Below are 24,557 nucleotides of genomic sequence, written 5' to 3'. Positions count from 1 at the left end.
AAAATCCTGGTTTTTAAATTTAGGAACATTGGTAACTAATTTTGATTCTGATTAAAATTACCTCATCTCTCTTGGTTTCAGAGGCTTCAGCTACAGAAAAATGAGTCTGGGAAAACTACTTTAAATCTCTGAAAATGAAATAGAAACTCTAATCTACCATAGACATCAAAATTTGAATAGTAATGAAGGGTTTAGACGAACTGAAGCAGATTGAAATTATCTTTATATAAAGAACTTGAAAAACAACCTCTTTAGCTCAAGTTATAAATTGTGAGACAACCTGGATTTCTGGAGGGAGAAAAAAGCACTAGGAATAAATATGTAAACAGGTTTATCACAAGAAGACATTAAGTACTTATATGGAATCTTAAAAAAAAAAAATGGTTCTAGTGAACCTAGGCGCAGGACAGGAATAAAGACTCAGACGTAGAGAATGGACTTGAGGACACGGGGAGGGGGAAGGGTAAGCTGGGATGAAGTGAGAGAGTGGCATGGACATATATACACTACCAAATGTAAAACAGATAGCTAGTGGGAAGCAGCCGCATAGCACAGGGAGATCAGCTGGGTGCTTTGTGACCACCTAGAGGGGTGGGATGGGGGGTGGGAGGGAGGAAGACGCAAGAGGGAAGAGATATGGGAACATATGTATAGCTGATTCACTTTGTTATACAGCAGAAACTAACACAACATTGTAAAGCAATTATATGCCAATAAATATGTAAAAAATAATAATAATAAAATATTAGAAACATTGGAAAAAAAGAAAATATTAAGTACTGACTTGTGTGGCCCCCCTGTGGGCGAAATGTGAATAACAACCTTTTTAAATGTATGTATTTTTTTTTAGAAAATATCATTTGAGCTTTACCTGAACCCTAAGGTAAAGCAAGAACTTGTTTCAAAAGTTTACCCTTTTTGCCTATTATTTGGAACTTGGAAAACTTTTTTCCATATAAGGGATGTTATATATGGTGATTTATTTCCCTGTCAATCCCAGATTAATGCCACAGTTAAGCCTCAACTATACAGCCCCACAAATTATATTAGCCCAAGTAGCAACAATGGACAGTGATGTTTCTTCAGGAGTGTCAAAGAACAATAGAATTTCTGGGCTGGAAGAAATTTGAGATCTCTATTCTAAATTCCAGCTGAGCATACCAAAAACACACCTTCCCCCAGTTGCCGCCCTAGCAAAGGGAGCAAATAATCCCCTCTCCACCTAGATCAGACATAACTCTCTTCTGCTGAGAAGTATAACAGAAACAGCAAGTCATGGACAGAAGACCTGGGCTCAAATTCTCACTCTTTTTTCCGTTATAGGAGAAGGGAGTAGAGAGTGGGGATTATCATCCCAAAATCCTGTAAGGTTAAACAAAGGTCTCTTTTGTGCTCACATTAATGACCACCGCAGGTTGACTGCAACTGCATTCCAAGTCTTTTTCATTCTGTGATCTTGACTGAAATAGCAGCCACTGACAGGGACATGGTAGTCTGGTGGCAGAAGGAAAAAATAAATTGACCAATGAAATGCCTGAAGACTTCTGCTTGGAAGTGGCATGGGCCTCTTGCATTCACATTCCTCAGTCAAAGCAAGTTATAGGGCCAAGCCTGATGTCAATAGAACAGTAAGTATACTCCTCTCATGGGGTAGAGCTCCAGAGAAGGGCAAAGTAGGGAAGGTCAGCAAATATTTTGAACAAATACTGAAATATATTGTCTTTTGTGACTGTAAACAGATCACCTATGGTCTCTTAGTCCTAAGACTCAACCCCAAAATTGCAGGTAACAATCCTCTCCAGCCTAAGCTCAGGATTGTGGTAAAGATCAAGTAAGACTATGGATATATGTTTATGTGTGTGTCTGTTATTTTATCCTTTTCCAGAGATTCTGTACAGGAAGTCTCATGTGGAACCCTACTGTCTCTATTTTTTAAATGTTCCCCGTGCATCTCAGAACCCAGAGCGCTTTTAGAAAATGCATACTTCTGGGCCTTATGCCAAAGATTCTGATTCACCAGGACTGGGATGGAGTTCCAGATATTGTATTTTTAAAAGCTCCTCTAAGATTCTGACTTAAGACCAGGCAGGAAAACCTGAGCTATAGATCCTCTTCAACAACAAAATTCTGCAACCTGTAGTCAATAACTTCCCCTTTTTTTTCAGGGAGCAGAGAATTTTTATTCATTGCTTGTATAACTTTCTGTTAGAAACTTCATTTTTTGTATCTCAATCTAATACAGATTGAGTTGACTAATGTTAACCAGGGAAGAACAGGTATTGATTTGTTCATAAGGAAGTCGTAATGAAAGTTTACTCAGCTGGGGAAAGAGATGGGTGACAGAAAAGTAAAGAGGAAAAGTAAACGGGAGAGATACTTAAAGTGACTCTATAGCACTGAGTGCAGAAATAACAGTAATGACAGCACCCATTTATTCTGTGATCACAGGCTCTGGCTTAACATGAAGCCTCAAGATAGCCTTATGAAGTAGGAAATATTATACCTATATTAATCTGGGTGCCAGAAAAGTTGAGTCACACAGAAGCAGTAAAGCATGATTCACATTCAAGTCTGCCTAACTTCAAAGCACAGGATCTCAGCCACAGTAGTACCCAGATGTCAGTGTCACATACGTCGTCCAGGAAATTCCATCAAAGAGGCCACAAAAGGAGGGGGAGCAAAGAGTAACAAAATCATCAAGGAAGCAGTATTTGCCAGGTGGCAACATCTCAGTGATCTCCCCTCATTGCTGTGTCCCAGAGGCTACCGCTCCACTTCCAGACTTCCCTTTCTGCCACTGTCACTGTGAAGGCAACACTCAGACTGATAACCACAGGTGTTGCCACACTTTGTCATTTACTGTGTGCTTTCACAACTATCTCATTTTCTATCCTCAAAAACAGTATTCAACAAAATGCAGAAGCCAAGATTGAGGTGATTTATCTACATCAGTATATCCAAATGGAAGTATTATTGGTCTGGATCATTTCTGTTGCAGGGCTGTGTCCTATGCATTGCCTGATGTTTAGCAGCAACCATGGATTCTACTAGATGAACTACCACCCCCAATTATTGAAAACAAAATGTTTTCAGATATTGCCAGATGTTCTCTGAAGGAGGAAGGGGCGGGGGGCGGCACAAAATTATCCCCGGTTCAGAACCACTGGCCTAAAGTGATGTAACAAACAGGTAGAAATTACTGTCAAACCCACATCTTCTGTCTACAAACTAATGTATATTCCATTGCATCCCTGAAGCCTCCCTAGATACATAAAATTTTGGAGCCCAGAGTTTTTAGTAACATCCAGGAAACTCCTTTGTTTAGCTGCTGAGCAAGCTAAAGCATAGAGATATGAGGTGACTCTCACAATTTTATGGCTCAAAGTCATTTAAAAATAATTTTAAGCATTCCTAAGGTAGTTGTGAAAAGTCGTGTTACTGATGCCCATCATTTGATAAGGGCACATCTTGTCCTATGGCTACATCTGTTAGCCATCACATCCCTCACAAAAGAGTACATCTGTCATGCCAGTCTTTGGGTCATGACTCTCTTTCACCTTCCACTCCAAACTCCCCACAGGATCCAGCAGTGCTGATTGAGTTACCAAATTAGAATAGTGACTTAATGGCATTGATTCTTATGGGTGAGCTTTCTTAAACTAAGATTTTTTTTTAATCAGCCAATAAACAACATCTGATAGCAAACAAAAAACTAGCTAAGGTATCTTTCTTTACAAAATCCAGGGACCTTTATGAGACTTATAGACACAGGGTGTTTTAACGGTGGAGAAATTTAGGTCATTCCCAGAGAGAAAGTTTCATTGGAACAGCAAACTTGACCAAGAGATGTTATCCTGTTCCCCACTCAGAACATGCCTCCAGTTGGAGGTTATTTCCTCATAATCATTTTTGGCTCTTTGCTGAGATCAAGAAGAACATTTATTCTTATCATTTTAACATCTAATATAGTCTTTACTAGCCTTGGAGCAACTTGAAGACAAAGGCTCTCCTTCGTTTATTATATACTACACCCTCAATAAGCAACACAAACTAGGTGGCCAATAAATATTTATTAGGCAGCTTAGAAAGAAAAATTAGTGCTTCCTGATTGACTTTCATGATCCTAGTATCCATTTTTCTTCTCCAGATGAGATGGACCCAGAGATAGAAGAAGCTTATGAAAAGTTTTGTTTGGAATCAGAGCATAGGTGAAAACAGTAAAATTAAATTTCAGCACATCAATTTTATAAAGCAGTTTAGGTTATGGTGATTTAGCAGAACACAGGAAAGCAAGAAAATGTGTCACACATACCAAATTAAGGATGTTGAGTTATGTTACTAATGTATGCAACTTTAATTTTAACACTCTCTGCCAAAATAAACTTTATTCCCTATAACGTAAAAAAAAAAAAAAAACCTTTCAGAATTCTGCCTCTTTGTTCCCACCCAGGAAAACCTACAGGCAAGATCATCCTAATCCAGTGAGCACCTTGGGGTTTCTAACACAAGTGCTTTGGCCCACCAGACTCATATCTACTCGTAGGGTGAGACTTGGGGAAAATAAACTAGTCCCTAGTCCCAGGAAACCCAAAGACTTTGTTTTTTGCTTAAACTATTTGGCCCTGGATTTCTGTCACTTGTAACCTAGAGTCCTAACTAATATGCTCTAGTCAGGAATATTCAACTTTTAACACATAAAATTTGCAAAGTAAACCAGGTAGGTAACCCTGTTCAGACTACCAGTGCTAAAACAATCCATGCCATGCCATTGTTGCCTTTGATGTTGAGGCCTTTCGGTCACCTACAGAAGTTCCTATGGTACTAGAAGCCAGACTTCTAAGAAACATAAAATCTGTCGTAGGTGTTCCAGAAAGGTAAAAGGAAAACCACCTTTCTGACCAGACGAGGACGTTTGGAAAATGGAGGAATGCCGTGCTCAAAGAGCCTTTCTTCTAAGCTTCTCGGACTCTCCCCTCCTGTCCCTTTTGTCTACATTCTGATATACTCCACGCCTGAGCCCTTTACCCAGTTCCACTTTTCTCAGAGATTTTTTAGATAGCATTAGCTCTGTGTGAGAAAGTATCCCTTTCATCAAGAAACTAACCGAATCTTAGCTCCTCCCCTCACCTTCATGCCTATAGTGGCAGCTGTTGAGATGTAGCCGTTCCTTAGATTTACAAGTTTCTCAAGCAGGTCTTCTCCATCCTTAACTCATTATATTCAATTCTTTGCTGCTCCAATTATTACTTCTTTGGTCACACACAGAATTTCAGAACAGATGGACCTGGATGCCAAATGTTGCTGTAAAGTTTAACGTTTTTCTTGCTCTAAATTTAAAATGTCACTATAATACTCAGTCTATGAAGAATTTAAAGCTATTGTTTTTAAAAAGTGCCCTATAACTCCTGGAGAAGTAGTAGTACATTAACACATTACCTCAGAATAGAGTTAGTATATAGAAAACCACCCACCCACATATGCTACAAGTACATCTAATGTATGAATACAAGAATTTGTCTTGTTTTATAGCAATAGCACAAGAACTTCTGTGTTAGTTAGTCATGTTCTGTGTTAGTCATGTTTTTTTATTTTCTTTATTTTCTGATGCTTTGACATCTTGGGGCCTTATTGACCCTAGAGGGACTACCTCTCCTATGGTTAGCTAATTCCTAGAGATAGCAGACAATTCATCCTGGAGTACTCCTTTTATATGCAAGCCATATAAAATCCAGAGCCCATACCTTTAGCCATCTCTTTTATTAGGCTATCACATGCTGAGCAAGCCAGTATCCTACCCTAATCACCACAAGGAAGGTAAGGTGCCAAGACAACTAGAGACAGCCCCTACACCCCAGAGTCCACTGAAATTATTCACACTAGCCAATTCTAAGCCTGCTTATCCTGCTTTGCCTTGCCTTTTTCACAGAAACTACAGTAAAGGCTCTTGCACACGGTCTCCTCTGCTTCCTCTGCCTGCTTTCCAACCCTGCTGCTTTCTTGGGTGGCACTGATGGAGCAGTATGCTTCATGTTTCTAGGGATCTGTGGGTATGAACTTCTTCCTTCATGAAAGTCATTTCTGTGTCTATATGTCTTACCATATCTGATTAAAATAAATCCTGGGTACATTTAAAAATACGTCCTAGGGGCTTCCCTGGTGGCGCAGTGGTTGAGAATCTGCCTGCCAATGCAGGGGACACGGGTTCGAGCCCTGGTCTGGGAGGATCCCACATGCCGCGGAGCAGCTAAGCCCGCGAGCCACAACTACTGAGCCTGTGCGTCTGGAGCCTGTGCTCCGCAACGAGAGAGGTCGCAACAGTGAGAGGCCCACGCACCGCGATGAAGAGTGGCCCCCGCTTGCCACAACTAGAGAAAGCCCTCGCACAGAAACGAAGACCCAACACAGCCAAAAATAAATAAATAAATAAATTTAAAAAAAAAAAAAAAAAAAAAAAAAAAAATACGTCCTAATTCTATTAACTATTCAGCAAAATAGCTTCTAGTAGTAAATGTATTATTAATCTAATATTTTCTACAATATTCAGAGGTTTCCTTGTGAAACATTTTCTTTTTAAGTAAGACTTCAAGAGAGGAAAATTCAACCCTACTGAGACTATTTTGGAATGAATCACTTCCATATTCTTTAGGAAAAACTCAGTAATAATCCAAGTTTATTGAGTTGGATTAGTGGTCTAATAATCTCTATAATCCCTTTTTGATATGAATAAAATACTGTGCATCACCTAAGGAAAAATAATTTTCCCTTCTGTAGATTAGAAGTGATTTCAGAAATTTTTACAAAACTCAAGGGGAAAGGCATTGCTTCTAATAACTTCCCTAATTGTTCATTCAGAACTGGTGGTTTATCTTGTAATTTATTTAGGAAGGAGCTATTAAGAAGCAAGTGACCCTCACATGTGACTAGCTAGTGTTTCCTCCCCTGGAGGAAATTAATCTTGCAACAAATTATGCATTTTCTTTTAGTTGATGTTTAAATGAGAATGGAGTTCATGGCCTGGATGTGGACAAAATATATTTATAAATGCCTGGCTGCCTGGCTGGGAGATTTTACACACAAGAGCCACATTAATGTAACCTTTCATAATTCATATTATGAAATAAAAACATCATTGTCCCAGAGAAGTTATTTTTCCTCCATTTAGAAGAGGAACTTGAAAAAAATTCTGTGTATAAAAACAACCAGGGGTAGAGCCAGGTGCCCATTACTTTATGCAATGGACCTCAAACTCTAATTTGAATAAAATCATTTGTAGAGCTTGTTAAAAATGTGTATTCATGGGCCATACTCTCCAGAGATTCTAATTCAAAAGTCTGAAGAGAGGATCAAGAATCTGCATTTTTATCAAGAAGTCTGTATCCTGACACAGGTGTTCCAAGAATCACAATATAATAATCACAGGGAAACCACTAGCCTGCTTTGCCTGCTTTGGAAGACTCATTGTTGAGCCATGTATGCAGTCAGCTGCCAGCTTTTGGGTTCTAGTATCTCCTAGTAGCAGCTTCTCTCTAAACATCGGGTTGATAATATTAAGTTCATGTATATAGTATATATACATTTATAGCTAGGTAGATCTAGATACCTAGATATAGATATGTTACTGATACCACCTCATCTGATCCAGACATAAATGGGTAAAATTTCCAGCTCCGTCACTTACTGACTATCCAAGTCAGACCAAGTTAAACCTTTGAATCTGCTTCCTCATTTTTTTAAATGGAATTATAATGCCACTTCACAAAATTGTGATGAGGATTAAAGGAGCATTTGTATATAATGCATTTAACCCAGTACCCAGCAAAGAACAAGGATAGGAGTGGAGACAATACAACCAATTGATGTTTTATACATTTGTAAAGAAATTGTTGTATGGTTTCCAGAGCTCTTTCAAACACATCATTTAATTATATCCTCACAATGTGCATGTGAGGTAGAGGGTACAGATTATTGTTCCAGTTTTAAAATGAGGTTTAATCTTAGTCTACTGCCATGATCATTTGATCATAGGCTCAGTGGGAAAAAATGAGCCTCAAAGTGGTTGAGAGAGTAGGAGTTTCTTTTGCCTTTTGAAGCCAAGGAATTAGTGTGCCCCCGAATGCTTCTTAAAACTTCAGAGCTCAAGGTGAATTTCAAATCTGTAGAATGGCAGAGTAGTAGTGGTTAAGAGCATAGGTTTTGGAGTAGACAAATTTGGCTCTGCCACTTCAGTAGTTGTGTTAACTTGACAATGTTATTTAAGTCTTCTAAGCCTCAATAGCTTCTTATAAAAATGAGACTAATAAAGCAATGATTAAATAAGATAATTTTCATAATAGCAATAATAATATCTAATATTTATTGACACCTCCATAAAATATTTTGTACAGTGTATAACAAAGTAATGCTCAGAATAGAGCTAGTATATAAGAAACCACCCACCCACACATGCTACAGGTACTGCTAATGTATAGGAACTGTTATTACTGTTGCTAACAAAGAGTAAAGCAATAATTTTTTTATTAATGTGAAGAGATAGTTAATGGACGAATTTTTAGTCAGTATTATAACCACTTACTTTATTAGGAAACAGAGTAAACATGAGGAAACTATGTAACTAGGCCCAGATCACAAAATGACTCCATGGCAGGGTCAGATTTCTGCCCTGTCCAAGACCTTGTCTCTTCTCCAGGGATCACTGTGATCCTTTCATTTCACTCAAAAGAAAGACTTACACTTAGAGAATTCCCTCGTAGAGTTCCATGGCTTTATACCAAATGCTTTGGGATCTGGAAAATTACCTTATACTCTGATGTTTAATATTCTGAGTTTCTGTTAAACATGGAGTTTTTGCTGAATTAAAGGCCCACACAGTTCTTACAGGTTCCAGTTTGGAACCAACCCTAAATCTTTTGTGGCTTTGAGTTAGTCTTGGCAAAACACTTCCAGAGTGGGAGGATTTTTTAATGGGTTTCTTTAAAGAGTCACTTTAAAGCATTCATTTAGGCTCAAACCAAAGTAAACTGACCAATCTATTCCCATGGATTTTAGAGGAACAAGGGTTAGAATTCAGAGGAAATGTGGTAAGCAAAGCCTACTGAGAATTTGGTTGATACTGCAGGCCATTAAGTGACCATGGTGTCACTAAAAGGAAATTTCTCACAAAGGAATTTTCTCACAAAAGTTCCTACTGTGTTATGCTCCCATAATATTAGAAGTGTTTTGAATATATATCTGTATATATACACACATAATATTTATACTTTGTACCAATGCCAAAGGTTGTCATAAAGTTGATATTTTGCTGAATATCAAATATCAAACTTCCAGTATAAAAGAATAACTCTAAAAAACTTTTATTGACTATAGCAGTGAAAATATAAAAGTCTAACACGACAGTGAAGAACCATAATTTTCCAAACACTGTCAGCTGCTAACAGCTCCTACACTTATTACAGAGCACATCTGCCTTACTGAGTAGATATTTTTCTAAGTAAAAGACAAAGATATTTTCTCACAATACTTTTTTTTCCTCTTCTCCATAGTTTTTATATTCTTTGTTAGATCTGAAAGTTGTATATGACTTTGGAGCTTTTTCACCCTCAGGAATATTTGAGATGGGAAACTGATATTCTGCTCTTAATTCTTTCTCATAAGTTATGAAGAATTTTAAGTAGGGCTTTTTTTCCTGAAAGAACTCATGGCTCAAATATATTTTAAAAGTTAAAAAATATATCTTATATTGGTGACATTGTTTAGTATTAGGATGAATGTTATTATCCAGTAATTCTATAAAGATTAAAAGAATAATACCATTTTATTTCTATTGTACTCTATCTTTAAAATAATGTTATAATTGTTTTTAATAGTTTTCCTAAATCTATCTAGCTAAAGTACCTTCTCTTCTTTTAACATTCAGTCAAATTTCTTACTTAGTTAACTCTTATCTTTTTTTAATTGAGATATAATTGACATACAATATTGTGTAAGTTTAAGGTGTACAACATGTTGATTTGATACCTTTATATTGCAATATGATTACCACTGTAGCATTACCTAACACCTCTAGCACATCACATAATTATAATTTCATTTTGTGTGAGAACATTTAAGATCTAATCTCTTAGCAACTTTAAAGCATAGAATACATGATTGTTGACTATTGTCACACTACTCTGCATTAGATCTTCAGAACTTATTTATCTTCTAACCACAAATTTGTACCCTTTGGCTGTCATCTCCACCTCCCCATTTCTCCCACTTCCCAGCCCCTGGAAATAGCCATACTACTCTGTTTCTGTGAATTAGCTTTTTTAGATTTCACATACAGCATACCTCAGAGATATTGCAGGTTTGGTTCCAGACCACTGCAATAAAGCAAGTCACACAAATTTTTGGTTTCCCCAAAATTATGAAAGTTATGTTTATACGGTACTACAGTCTATTAAATGTGCTATGGTATTATGTCTTTAAAAACATGTACATACCTTAATTAAATAATACTTTATTACTAAAAATGCTAACCATCATCTGGGCCTTCAGCAAGTTGTAATGTTTTTGCAATACTATGATCAGATGTAACTGATCATAGGTCACCATAACTAAATACAGTAATAATGAAAAAGTTTGAAATATCACAAGAATTATCAAAAGTGAAACACAGATATGAAGAGAGCAAATGCTCTTGGAAAAAAATGTCACTGATAGACTTGCTCAACACAAGATTGCAACAAAACTTCAAGTTGTAAAAAACTCAATATCTGCAAAGTGCAATAAAGCTAAATGCAGTAAAACGAGGCATGCCTATATAAGTAAGATCATGCAGTATTTGTCTTTGTCTGACTTATCTCACTTGGCATAATGGGTCCATCCATGTTGTTAAAAATAGCAAGATTTCCTCCTTTTCCATGGAGGAAAATATTCCATTGTATACATATACCACATCTTGTTTATCCGTTCATCCATTCATGAATGCTTAAGTTGTTTCCATATTTTGGCTATTGTGAGTAATGCTGCAATAAACATGAGGTGCAGATATCTCTTCAACACGCTGTTTTTATTTCCTCTGTATATCTACCCAAAAGTGGGATTGCTGAATCATTATGGCAGTTCTACATTTAATATTTTGAGCAACCTCCATACTGGCTTTAGTATCAGGGTAATGCTGGTTTTGTAAAATGAGTTTGGGTGGGTTCCCTACTCTTCAAATTTTGGAAGAGTATGAGAAGGATTGGCATTAATTCTTCTCTAAGTGCTTGGTAAAATTTACAGGGAAACCATGTGTTCCTGGCCTTTTCTTTCTTGGGAGGTTTTTGATTACTGATTGAATATTCTTACTTATTATTGGTCTGTTCAGATCTTCTACTTCTTCATGATTCTTGATTGGTTGTCATGAATCTTGATAGATTGTATCTTTTTCTAGGAATTTATCCATTTGTTCTAGGTTATCTAGCTTGTTGGTATGTAATTTTTCATAGTAGACTCTTATGATCTTTTGTATTTTGTGTCATTGATTGTAATAACTCCTTTCATTTCTGATTTTATTTATCTGAGTATTTTCTCTCTTTTTCTTAGTCTACCTAATGGTTTGTCAGTTTCATTTATCTTTATTGTTTATTTATTTATTTTTTTGGCCACGCTGCACGGCATGCGGGATCTTAGTTTCCCTGACCGGGGATCAAACCCATGCCCCCTACAGTGGAACTGTGGAGTCTTAACCACTGGACCACCAGGGAAGTCCCAATTTTGTTTATCTTTTTAAAAAATCAGCCCTTAGTTTCTTTTTTTCTGTTGTTTTTCTAGTCTCAATGTCATTTATTTACATTCTGATCTTTCTTACTTCCTTCCTTCTACTAGCTTTAGGCTTAGTTTGTTCTTTTTCTAGTTCCTTGAAGTGTACAGTTAGGTTGTTTATTTGAGATTTTTCATTTTCTTAATGTAAGCATTTATCATTATAATCTTCTCTCTTAGAACTACTTTTGCTGCATCCTATAAATTTTGGTATGTTGTGTTTCCATTTTCATTTCTTTCAAGACTTTAAATTTCCCTTTTGATTTCTTCTTTGATTCAATGTTTGTTCAGGGGTATGTTGTCTTAATTTCCACATATTTGTGAATTTCCCAGTTTTCTTCTGTTATTGATTTCTAGTTTCACACTATTATGGTCCAAAAAGATACTTGGTATTTCAATCTTCTTAAATTTGCTAAGACTTGTTTTGTGAGCTAACATATGATATATCCTGGAGAATATTCCGTGCATGCTTGAGAATAATGTGTATTCTGCTGCTGTCGGATGGAATGTTCTGTATATGTCTGATAGGTTCATTTGGTCTAAAGTAAAATTCTAGTCCAATGTCTCCTTATTAATTTTCTGTCTGGATTATCTATCCACTGTTGAAAGTGAGATACTGAAGTTCCCTACTATTATTATATTGTTCTCTGTTTCTCCCTTTAGATCTGTTAGTATTTGCTTAATATGTTTAGGTGCTCCAATGTCAGGTGTATACATATTTATAATTGTTATATCCTCTTGATGAATTGACCTCTTTATCATTATATAATGATTACCTTCTTTGTCTCTTGTTACAATTTTTACTTAAAGTCCATTTTGTCTGATATAAATGTGGCTACCCCTGTTCTCTCTTGATTTCCATTTGCATGGAATATCTTTTTCCATCCCTTCACTTTGCACCTATGTGTGTCCTTAAAGGTGAAGTGAATCTCTTGTAGGCATATACTTGGGTCTTGGGTTTTTTTTTAATTCTGTCAGCCACTTTATGCCTTTTGATTGGAGAATTTAATCTGTTTACATTTTAGTAATTATTGATAGGTGAGGACTTACTAATGCCATCTTATTGTTTTCTGGCTATTTTGTAGTTCCATTGCTTCTCTCTTCCTCTCTTGCTAGCTTCCTTTGTGAATTCATGATTATCATAGTGGTATGCTTTAATTCCCTTCTCTTTATATATTGTGTATCTACTGTAGGTTTTTACTCTCTGGTTACCATGAGGGTTATTTAAAACATCTTTTGCCAGTTATTTTAAGCTGATAACAACCTAACTTTGATCACATCTAGAAACTCTTCCCTTTTACTCCTTCCCCCCCTTTTATGTTTTAATGTAATAATTTAACTATTTTTATTATATTGCATATCCATTAACTAATTATTGTAGCTATGGTTATTTTAATACTTTTGTCCTTTAACCTTTATACTTAGAGTTAAGTAGTGCCACCATATTACAGTGTTAGACTATTCTGAATTTGACTATATACTTAACTTTACCTGTGTTTTTTATATTTTTATATATTTACATGTTACTAATTAATGTCCTTTTATTTCAACTTTAAGAACTCCTGTCAGCATAGGCAGGTCTTGTGGTGATGAATTCCCTCAGCTTTTGTTTGTCTGGGAGAGTCTTTATCTCTCCTTCATTTATGAATGACAGCTTTGCCAAGGTATTCTTGGTTGGCAGTTTTCTTCTTTCAGTGCTTTGACTATATCATCCCACTTTCTCCTGGCCTACAAGGTTTCTGCTGAAAACTCTGCTGTTAGCCTTATGAGAGGGTTGCCTTATACGTGAGGAATTTCTTTTGTCTTGCTGCTTTAAAAATTCTCTCTTTGTCTTTGATTTTAGACAATTTTTTCATAATATGTCTTGGAGAAGATTATTTTGAGTTGAAATTGCTTGTAAACTTATGTGCCTCATCAACTAGAATGTCCAATCTCTCCCCAGATTCGGGAAGTTCACAGTCATTATTTCTTAAAATAAGCTTTCTACCCCTTTCTCCCTCCTCCTTCTATGACTCTAATAACACATAGATTATTTCTCTTGATAGTATCCTATAGTTCATGTAAGCCTTCTTCACCTTCTTCACTCTTTTTCATTCATTTATCATTTTATTTTCATTTTTTCTTTGTTATCCTCTGGCTGGTAATTTCAAATGACCTGTCTTCTACTTCATAGATTCTTCCTTCTTCTTCATTGATAGGCTGTTGACAGTTTCTATTTCATGTTTTCCATTCATTGCACTCTTCATCTCCAGAATTAGTTTGGTTCTCTTTTTATGATTTTTGTTTCTTTTATACTTCTCATTTGTTCAAGTATTGTATCCCTGATTTTGTTGAATTGTCTTTCTGTTTTCTAGTAGCTCACTGAGCTTCCTTAAAACAGTTATTTTGAATTCTTTATCAGGCAAATCTCAGATCTCCATTTCTTTGGGATCACTTACTGGAAAATTATTGTGTTCCTTTGGTAGTGTCCAGTTTCCTTGATTTTTTATATTTCTTGAAGTCTTACATTGCTGTCTTTGCATTTGAAGAAGCGGCCACCTCTTCTAGTCTTTACTGACTGACTTCAGGAGAGAAATATACTCCATCAGCCCTGTTAGGAATTCTGAGGTTTTCTTAGACCTTTTCTGTCGGTATGTCTACTCCACACTTCTTACTCCCTCTTGGAGGGAAATTCTTAAGACTGTATGCCTTCTCTTGATCCTGCAAAGCCAGACCAGGTTCTGACAGCTTCTCATTTTCTTTATTTTCCTAGGGCATTTCTCAGTTTTGTGTGCTTTTTCCCAGTCCTGTAAACTTGGGTCAGCTTTCTACACATGTGCATACATGCTCACTAGCTATTTGCAAAGCCTTGCTTCCACCATCCTCAGGGGTGTACACAGGGAGCCAGCCACAGGGTTGGGAGGTAGTTGAGTGTGGGTGAGGCATGCAGAATGTTGGGGGTACCCATGGGCCAATTGGGGAGATCTGTAGGCAAGGCATCTCAAGCAGCTTAAGAGCTGGCTTCTTGATGGAGCCTTCCATATGGCTAGTAGGATCTGCATCCCTTCGATATGTTCCATTCTGAGCTCTGACTGCTATTATCCCAGCCACTCCCTGTCCCTTAGTCATGCAGCACACCTCAGTGTTCTAGATGGGGCAAGAAAGGAATTGGTATCTTTAACGGCCTCCTGCATAGCTGAGAAAGTTAAACTATTCCTCTTACCCTCTTCAATCCATTCAATCTCAGATTTTTTCTCCAACAGTGTACTGGAGCTTTTCTGCTGGACTACCCCCAGACATCTCCAAAGGCACTATTGTCTGTGAGTGATTGTCTAAATCAGTGTTTTTTGGATGGAAGATGGTAGAAAGCTCCTACTTCACCATTTTGATATCTAATTCTGCCTTCATCTCTTTTTTTTTAAATCATGATGTTACACTGACATCTTGTGGTAATTGATATGTCTTGTTTGTCCTAAACTGACAAAATTAAGCAAGCAGTGACATAATTCAAAAAGGAAGAGAGGTATTATTGAGTTGTAGACATTGTGCTTACTGCTGTAGTAAGAATTAAATAGCTTGCCCAAAGTTATATGTGTGGGGAATCCAGAATTTGACTTTAGGTAGTTTGACTCTAGCAATGTGCTTTCAAATATGATAGTGACTAGCCATGTGTGGCTTTTTAAATTTAAATTAATTAAATTATATAAAACTAGAAATTCATTTCCCTTAACAGCCACATTACAAGTGCTCAATAGCTACACATGCCTAGTGAGTACCATCTTGCACAATGTAGAGAATATCTCCATTTTTGCAGAAACTTTTGTTGGACAACACTGCCCTAGAAGCAAAACTCTTGACATCTCTACTACACCACTTCACCTGTGCTTTTATATAACACTGTCAGAGTATTAAAGCAAGTTTATTCTCAAAATTTTAATTATTCCTTCTCTGCAGATGACTATTACAAGTATATATCTAGCTTGGCAATTTTCCTAATTATCAGTGCCACATTTCCATCTGTATGGCAGATTTGTTCACTTGGACACTCTAATATAAACCCAAACTTTCATTTTTAAACAGAATGTCACTTTTTCCCCCAAACCAGCTTCCTCTCCTCACTTCCCCATTTCCATCTTTCCTACTCTTTTATTCCCAGTTTCTGAAGTTTAGTCATTGAACTTTTATTTTTGATTCCTTCTTTCTTGTCCTCTGAATCTGCATCTTGTCAACCTTTCCTTAAAAATATCTCTCAAATATGACTTTCTTACTGCTATAAAACTACACTATAATGTGTCTACCTGAATCTTGTCTTTTCCCAAGTCCCTACAGTCAACCCTTGACATCAGATTAAATGTATGAAATATCAATAGCCCTGTCACTCTCATTCTCAGAAAATTATAATAGTTGCCTGAAAAATTGGGCAGTGCCTTCTACAATCTTATCTACCTTATCTCTTTCTTGATTTTGGCATGAACTGTTCATTCTAACCAAACCGGTCTCATGCCTCTATTGTGAAATAATTCACCTTTGCATTCCTGAAATTATGTTCTTGTTCCTCCTCCACAAATCTCCATTTATTGACATCTTAACCACCCTCCAAAGACTAACTTCAGGGCCCTTCTCATCTGTGTGGTAAAACCATTTAGGTCATAATGTTCTTTGTAGATGCTGGAATAGTCACTCTATGTACTATTCATCACATAACTTCCTGTCTTGTTGGGTGTGATAGTCAGGATTCTCCAGAAAAACCTATTTGTTTTGTCTATATCTACATCTATCTGTATCTGCCTATCTAGAGAGAGAGAGATTGGAAATGGGGAGCACTGATTTTTAAAAACTGGCTCACATGAATGTGGTGGCTGGCAAGCCCAAAATCCTCAGGGCAAGCTAGGAGGCTAGAAATTCTAGCAAGAAGTTGATATTTTGAGTCTGAAGACAGTCCTTGAAGTAGAATTATTTCCTTTTTAGAGGACCTCAGTCTTCTCTCTTAGGGCTTTAACAGATTAGATGATGCCCACCCACGTTATGAAGGGTAATCTGCTGTACTCAAAATCTACTAACTTAAATGACAATCACAACTAAAAAAATACCTTCACAACATCCTTTAGATTGGTGTTTAATAAAAAAACTGGGTGCCATTGCCTAGCCAAACTGACACATAAAATAAACCATCACATCAGATATATATAATTTTGGAGCTCTTATATATAATTCTCAACTCTGCAATCTAGGTAGACATGTGGAGGGAAGAAGATAACAGCATTTGAGGATATGCAGTAAGACAAAGTATAAATATTAGAGGATATGTAAACAATTGGAGCTTGTTTTTTTTTCATTTTTATTGGACTATAGTTGCTTTACAATGTTGTGTTAGTTTCTACTGCAGCAAAGTGAATCAGCTATATGTATACATGTATCCCCTCTTTTTTGGATTTCCTTCCCATTTAGGTCACTACAGAGCATCGAGTACAGTCCCCTGTGCTATACAGTAGGTTCTCATTAGTTACCTATTTTATACATAGTATCAGTAGTGTATATATGTCAATCCCAATCTCCCAATTCCTCGCACCCCGCCTTTCCCCCTTGATATCCATATATTTGTTCTCTCCGCCTGTATCTCTACTTCTGCTTTGCAAATAAGATCATCTATACCATTTTTCAAGATTCCACATATATGCATTAATACATGATATTTGCTTTTCTCTTTCTGACTTACTTCACTCTGTAATGACAGTCTCTAGGTCCATCCACGTCTCTACAAATGACCCAATTTCGTTGCTTTTTATGGCTGAGTAATATTCCACTGTATATATCTACCACATCTTCTTTATTCATTGCTCTGTTGATGGATGTTTAGGTTGCTTCCATGTCCTGGCTATTGTAAATAGTGCTTCAATGAACATTGAATGTATTGCATGTATTTTTTTGAATTATGGTTTTCTCTGGATACATGCCCAGGCAAGGGATTGCTGGATCATATGGTAGCTCTATTTTTAGTTTTTTTAAAAAACCACCATACTGTCCTCCATAGTGGCTGTACCAATTTATATTTCCACCAACAGTGAAGGAGGGTTTCTTTTTCTCCATAACCTCTCCAGCATTTTTTATTTGTAGACTTTTTAATGATGGCTATTCTGACTGGTGTGAGGCGATGCCTCATTATAGTGTTCATTTGCATTTCTCTAATAATTAGCAATATTGAGCATCTTTTTGTGTGCATATTGGCCATCTGTATGTCTTCTTTGGAGAAATGTCTATTTATGTCTCCTGCCCACTTTTTGATTGGGTTGTTTGTTTGTTTTTTTATGTTAAGCTGTATGAACTGTATGTTTGTATATTTTGGAAATTAATCCCTTGCCAGTAGCATTGTTTGCAAATATTTTCTCCCAGACCACAGGTTGTATGTTTTGTTTATGGTTTCCTTTGCTGTGCGAAAGCTTTTCCATTTAATTAGGTCCCATTTGTTTATTTTTGTTTTTATTTCCATTACTCTAGGAGAGGAATCCAAGAAAAATATTGCTGCAATTTATGTCAAAGAGTGTTCTGCCTATGTTTTCCTCTAGGAGTGTTAGAGTATCTGGTCTTAACATTTAGGTCTTCAATCCATTTTGAGTTTATTTTTGTATGTGGTGTTAGAGAATGTTCTAATTTCATTCCTTTACATGTAGCTGCCAGTTTTCCCAGCACCACTTATTGAACATACTGTCTTTTTTCCATTGTATGTTCTTGCCTCCTTTGTCATAGATTAATTGACCATAAGTGTGTGGGTTTATTTCTGGGCTTTCTATAAGCATGCCCATTATGGCCACTTTTATTCAACATAGGTTTGGAAGTCCTAGCCACAGCAATCAGAGAAGAAAAAGAAACAAAAGGAATCAAAAATTGGAAAAGAAGAAGTAAAACTGTCCCTGTTCGCAGATGATATGACACCATACATAGAAAATCCTAAAATACTACCAGAAAACTATTGATACTACAGTCATCAACGAATTTGGTAAAGTTTCAGGATACAAAATTAATACACAGAAATCTGTTGCATTTTTATACACAAACAACAAAAGATCAGAAAGAAAAATTAAGTATATCACATCTTATACACTGGAATATTACTCAGCCATAAAAAAGAATGAAATAATGCAATTTGCAGCGACATGGATGGACCTAGGGTTTACCATAGTAAGTGAAGTAAGTCAGACAGAGAAATATATAATTTATATGTGGAATCTTAAAAAATGACACAAATGAACTTATATACAAAACAGAAATAGACCCACAGACAGAAAACAAACTTATGGTTACCAAAGGGAAAGGGTGGGGGAGGGATAAATTAGGAGTTGGGGATTAACATATACACACTACTATATATAAAATAGTTAACCAACAAGGACCTACTGTATAGCAGAGGGAACTCTACTCAATGTTTTGTAATAACCTACAAGGGAAAAGAGTCTAATATATATGTATGTATAACTGTACACACTTTGCTGTACACCTGAAACTAACACAGCATTGTAAATCAACTATACTTCAATTTAAAAAAAGAAAGAAATTAAGAAAACAATCCAATTTGCCATCACATAAAAAAAAAATAAAATACCTAGGAATAAACCTACCTAAGGAAGCAAAAGACCTGAAAACTGTAGATGCTGATGAAAGAAATCAAAGATGACACAAACAGATGAAGGATATTCCGTATTCTTGGATTAGAAGAATCAACATTGTTAAAATGACCATACTGCCGAAAGCAATCTACAGATGCAATGCAACCCCTATCAAATTACTAATGGCATTTTTCACAGTATCAGAAAAAAAGTTTTTGAAATTTCTATGGAAACACAAAAGACCTTGAAGAGCCAAAATAATCTTGAAAAAGAAGAATGGAGCCGGAGAAATCATGCTCCCTGACTTCAGACTATACTACAAAGCTACAGTAATAAAAACATTATGGTACTGGCATAAAAACAGATATTTAAATCAATGGAACAGGATTTACCACAATTTTTTTAATTTAAATTATACAAGGTCCCAGGTGTTGCTGATTCTGCTGGTCTTGGGACCACACTGAGTAGTGAGGCTGTAGTACAGAGAAAAACTGTGTGTGAGTTCCTTAGGAGATGGGAAAATATCTTTTTATTTTTATAAACTAGCAGCCACATCATATAAGCTCAAATTTTGTTTCAATGAATTCATGAAGGAATAGGTAAATAAATATAATCTAATAGGGTAACTATGAATTGTAATACAAGTCAGAATGCTTCAATGAACATAATACAGCTTTGAGCAAAGTTCAGAAGGAAATCAGAGAAGGAGGTGATTATTTAAGGGTAACGACAGTGAGATAATTAAATGAATGCTTTTCATATAGGATTAGTCAATGAATATTTGTTGTGCAAATGTGCCATTGACATTGAAAAGGTTTATTTTACTTATTATAATTACTAACTCAGCTAACTAAAAAACATTATGGGACTAAACAATAGAAAACTGGGTATATAGACACTACACATCTTTAAAAAGAGTGTTTTTTTAGATTCCATATATGTGCATTAGCACATGGTATTTGTTTTTCTCTTTCTGACTTACTTCACTCTGTATGACAGACTCTAGGTCCATCCACCTCATTACAAATGACTCAATTTCATTCCTTTTTATGGCTGAGTAATATTCCATTGTATATATCTGCCACATCTTCTTTATCCATTCATCTCTTGATGGACACATAGGTTGCTTCCATGTCCTGGCAATTGTAAATAGTGCTGCAATGAACATAGTGGTACATGTATCTTTTTGAATTATGGTTTTCTCAGGGTATATGCCCAGTATTGGGATTGCTGGGTCATATGGTAGTTCTATTTTTAGTTTTTTAAGGAATCTCCAGGGCTTCCCTGGTGGCGCAGTGGTCGAGAGTCTGACTGCTAATGCAGGGGACACGGGTTCGTGCCCTGGTCTGGGAGGATCCCACATGCCACGGAGCGGCTGGGCCCGTGCGCCACAACTACTCAGCCTACACGTCTGGAGCCTGTGCTCCCCAACAAGAGAGGCCACAGTAGTGAGAGGCCCGCGCACCGCGATGAAGAGTGGCCCCCGCTTGCCACAACTAGAGAAAGCCCTCGCACGGAAACGAAGACCCAACACAGCAAAAATAAATAAATTTAAAAAATAAAATAAAAAATAAGGAACCTCCATACTGTTCTCCAAGGGTGGCTATATCAATTTACATTCCCACCAACAGTGCAGGAGGGTTCCCTTTTCTCCACACCTTCTCCAGCATTTATTGTTTGTAGATTTTTTAATGATGGCCATTCTGACCAGTGTGAGGGGATATCTCATTGTGGTTTTGATTTGCATTTCTCTAATGATTAGTGATGTTGAGCATCTTTTCATGTGTTTGTTGGCAATCTGTATGTCTTCTTTGGAGAAATGTCCATTTAGGTCTTCCACCCATTTTTGGATTGGGTTGTTTGTTTTTTTGATATTGAGCTGTGTGAGCTGCTTGTATATTTTGCAGATTAATCCTTTGTCAGTTGCTTCATTTGCAAATATTTTCTCCCATTCTGAGGGTTGTCTTTTGGTCTTATTTATGGTTTCCTTTGCTGTGCAAAAGCTTTTAAGTTTCATTAGGTCCCATTTGTTTATTTTTTATTTTATTTCCATTACTCTAGGAGGTAGGTCAAAAAAGATCTAAAAAAAAAACAGTACTGATGAACCTAGTGGCAGGGCAGGAATAAAGACGCAGACGTAGAGAACGGGCTTGAGGACAAGGGGAAGGAGAAGCTGGGACAACGTGAGAGAGTAGCATTGACATATATACACTACCAAATGTAAAATGGTTGGCTAGTGGAAAGCTGCTGCATAGCACAAAGAGATCAGCTAGATGCTTTGTGACGACCTAAAAGGGTGGGATAGGGAGGATGGGAGGGAGGCTCAAGAGGGAGGGGATATGGGGATATATGTATACTTATAGCTTATTCACTTTGTTGTACAACAGAAACTAACAACATTGTAAAGCAATTATACTCCAATAAAGATATAAAAAAATAATGATAAAATTTTTTTTAAAAAAGAAAAGCCATCTGAGAACTAAAAATAAATAAATAAATCTAAATTGTAGCGAACAAAAAAAATTTAAAAATTAAAAAAAAAGAGTGTTTATTTGGCTCAATGAGTTTTCTTTGCTCACTTTGTTTCCCAAGTACAGTATGATAAGAACACAGTGTGCTTTACCTGGAAATTCACCATTGTTGTAATCAGATATTAAGGTGTGATCAGAAAATAAGCTTAGAAAAACACAGTTCTGAAAGAGCAGTTAGTTATTTGTTGAGGGGGGAAATTACACATAATTTTGGTGTAAATGAAGAGATCATGCACTTACCAAGGTAGGCCTAAATTGTTTGGGGTTTTTAATGAATTTATGAGTTTTATTATATAACTTAATTTCTATAAAGTGTAATGATTGATAGAGTTTAATTACTTACTGGATTAAATTAAACTCCATTAAATAACTGGAGATGGTATAACATCAGTACAGCAATTATGAAGATTTCTTGTATGAAGTTATGCCCATTGGTTTCCAAAACAGGAAGCATATGCCAGTGTATTTGTATCATGTCTTCCTTCTCAAGTGCTAAAACCATTTCTGACTCATTGTGATCATTTCTTCATGGAGAAGCACACCTTTGAAAGTGTATTTTACAGGTTTTTACAGAGGCTTAGGAAGTATTTAATTAATTACTAATTTCACTCTAGAGTTTAAATTTGCATTTGTTATAATCATCCTAATATAGGTAATACGTTACATGGTCTAACAAATCAGATTGAGGCAAAAACAACTGAATATTTGCAATGAAATGATAGTTTATATTGATAATTGCAACCTAAGACAAACTAAGATCCTAAAGTATCACCTAAAGGAATAATACATTATACTTAATATAATTTTAATAATAAATGAGGTTTTTTACTATTCTAATTTTTAAGAGTGGTTAATTCATATATGGTAGAAGCTCTAACTTCCTTATATTTGGTGAACTAAAAACCTTAGTCCTTCAAGCTGTTGGCTAACAGAAACTACTGCATCAGTTTTTTTACAGAGAAAACTAAGCAATAGTTAATTTAAAGATTTTCATCAGTAACAATAAAATCAGGGTCAGAGTAGGAATAAAATCTAATGTTCTAGGAAAACATGCATTGTTCATGGAGTCTGGCTTTCCTCCTTTTATTCCATTTCTAGAATTTTATTAGCTCCAAATCTAAGCCCAGAGTTAAGCAAAGAAGTTATAAATTCATAAAAAAACTCTGAGCTGGTGAGTTAGGTAACCAGAAACTTCATTTGGAGTTGGGGGTAGTGGGGGCACGGTGAAACTCAGAAGCATGCTTCTTTAGAAGCTGTTAGGGATGTAAAGAATGCGTTATATCGACTAAGTGATAAAAATTCACATCATCATGATATACTTGTTAATATTTTATTTCAGAAGAGTTACATTGTAAATAAGATGGCAAATTCTGAGTTGAAGAAATGCAAGGAAATTATCAGAGAAATAGGTAAGCTTTGCCTAAATTCTACAAAAACTGTTCTGCAACTTCAAATATACCTTACCCTTTTCTCAGCTGTAGCAAAAATGTTTATAGTTTTTTTCCAAAAATAGCAGGGCTGTTTGCATTTTGCTGGACTTCAACATAATCAGTGTTATAAGTGGTTTAATAGTAAATTTAAGAAGTATAATAGCTACAGGATTTACTGATTTAGTATTTACTTCAGATATTTATTCTTCTGAATTTCTTATAGCTTACCAGCATATAGAGAGAAAATACTTGAATATTTATGTTTTAATTCTCCATGAATCCTTTATTCCATGTGGTACATAACAAAATATTGGATTCTGATTATTTTTTCAGTAAATAGGTGTCTATGTGTGTGTTCGTATGTGTGTTATAAAATGTCCTACACCTATAATTCATTAATTTAGAGATTTAAAATGGAAATGGTTTAAAATCTTTAATTTCCACTTTTACCATAATAATTGTGTTACATTTTGATGTATAAACTGTAAAATGGTAGTGAACCCCTCTAGATCACTAGTTATTTAATATTCCTGAAACAAAATTTTATCAAAACAAGATAACTTACTAGGTCTTAAGCTTTAAAATCCACATTTGGGTAGGGAGAAGGGGTTGTAGCCTTTATAATCTTGAAGGAATATTTTTTTTTGTCATCTATGAATCATCTCAGAGAAAGCTGGCCCAATACATAAGTAAATTATTAACTTCAGATGGAATAAAATTAAGTGACTTGTCATTTATGAAAGCAGCCAGAACAATATGTTATAAAGCTGAAGAAAAGACTTGGAAGTTCATCATTCTGTGATGTCTCTCTTGGAAAATTTAATCTGATCCCCTCCACCCTTCTTTTAAAGTTTCATAATCTTATATGTATGTGTGTGTGTGTGTGTGTGTGTGTGTGTGTGTGTGTGTGTGTATAATTGACAGATTACAGATTTCTCTGAAATCAATGGACAAAATTTACATTCTTCATCTGGAGCTCCTTGAAATGTGAGCTAAGAAATGAAATTTTCAATGGGGGACAAAATTCTCAGTATATTTGTTTAATGTGTATTTAATAGAACTTCTTTCATTTAAACCCCTCAGTTGCTCTTGAGTAATTTGTTACAAAGGGTTTGAAAATTCTAATCTACCACCTCATACCCATTAGGAAGGCTACTATTAAAAAAATAGTAATAATAAAATATAACAAAATATGAAGTGTTGCTGAGGATATAGAGAAATTGGAACACTTG

At 35.9% G+C, this 24,557-nt stretch overlaps 1 protein-coding gene across 1 annotated transcript in view; it reads left to right on the top strand.

Moving 5' to 3' along the window:
- Positions 1–23,278: 23,278 nt before the first annotated feature.
- The window catches only part of ABCB5 (ATP binding cassette subfamily B member 5), a gene marked incomplete at both ends in the record, with an annotated part of 110,433 nt that continues 109,154 nt past the window's right edge, over positions 23,279–24,557 (top strand). Inside the window, 1 exon segment of the mRNA XM_081243656.1 lies at positions 23,279–23,304. Within this exon segment, the coding sequence (XP_081099782.1) occupies positions 23,279–23,304 (26 nt within the window).

Source organism: Mesoplodon bidens, assembly GCF_964165515.1.
Source record: "Mesoplodon bidens genome assembly, chromosome: 9".
NCBI lineage: Eukaryota > Metazoa > Chordata > Mammalia > Artiodactyla > Ziphiidae > Mesoplodon > Mesoplodon bidens.
Note: the sequence above shows the minus strand (reverse complement) of the source record. Positions and strands in the feature narration are given on the sequence as shown.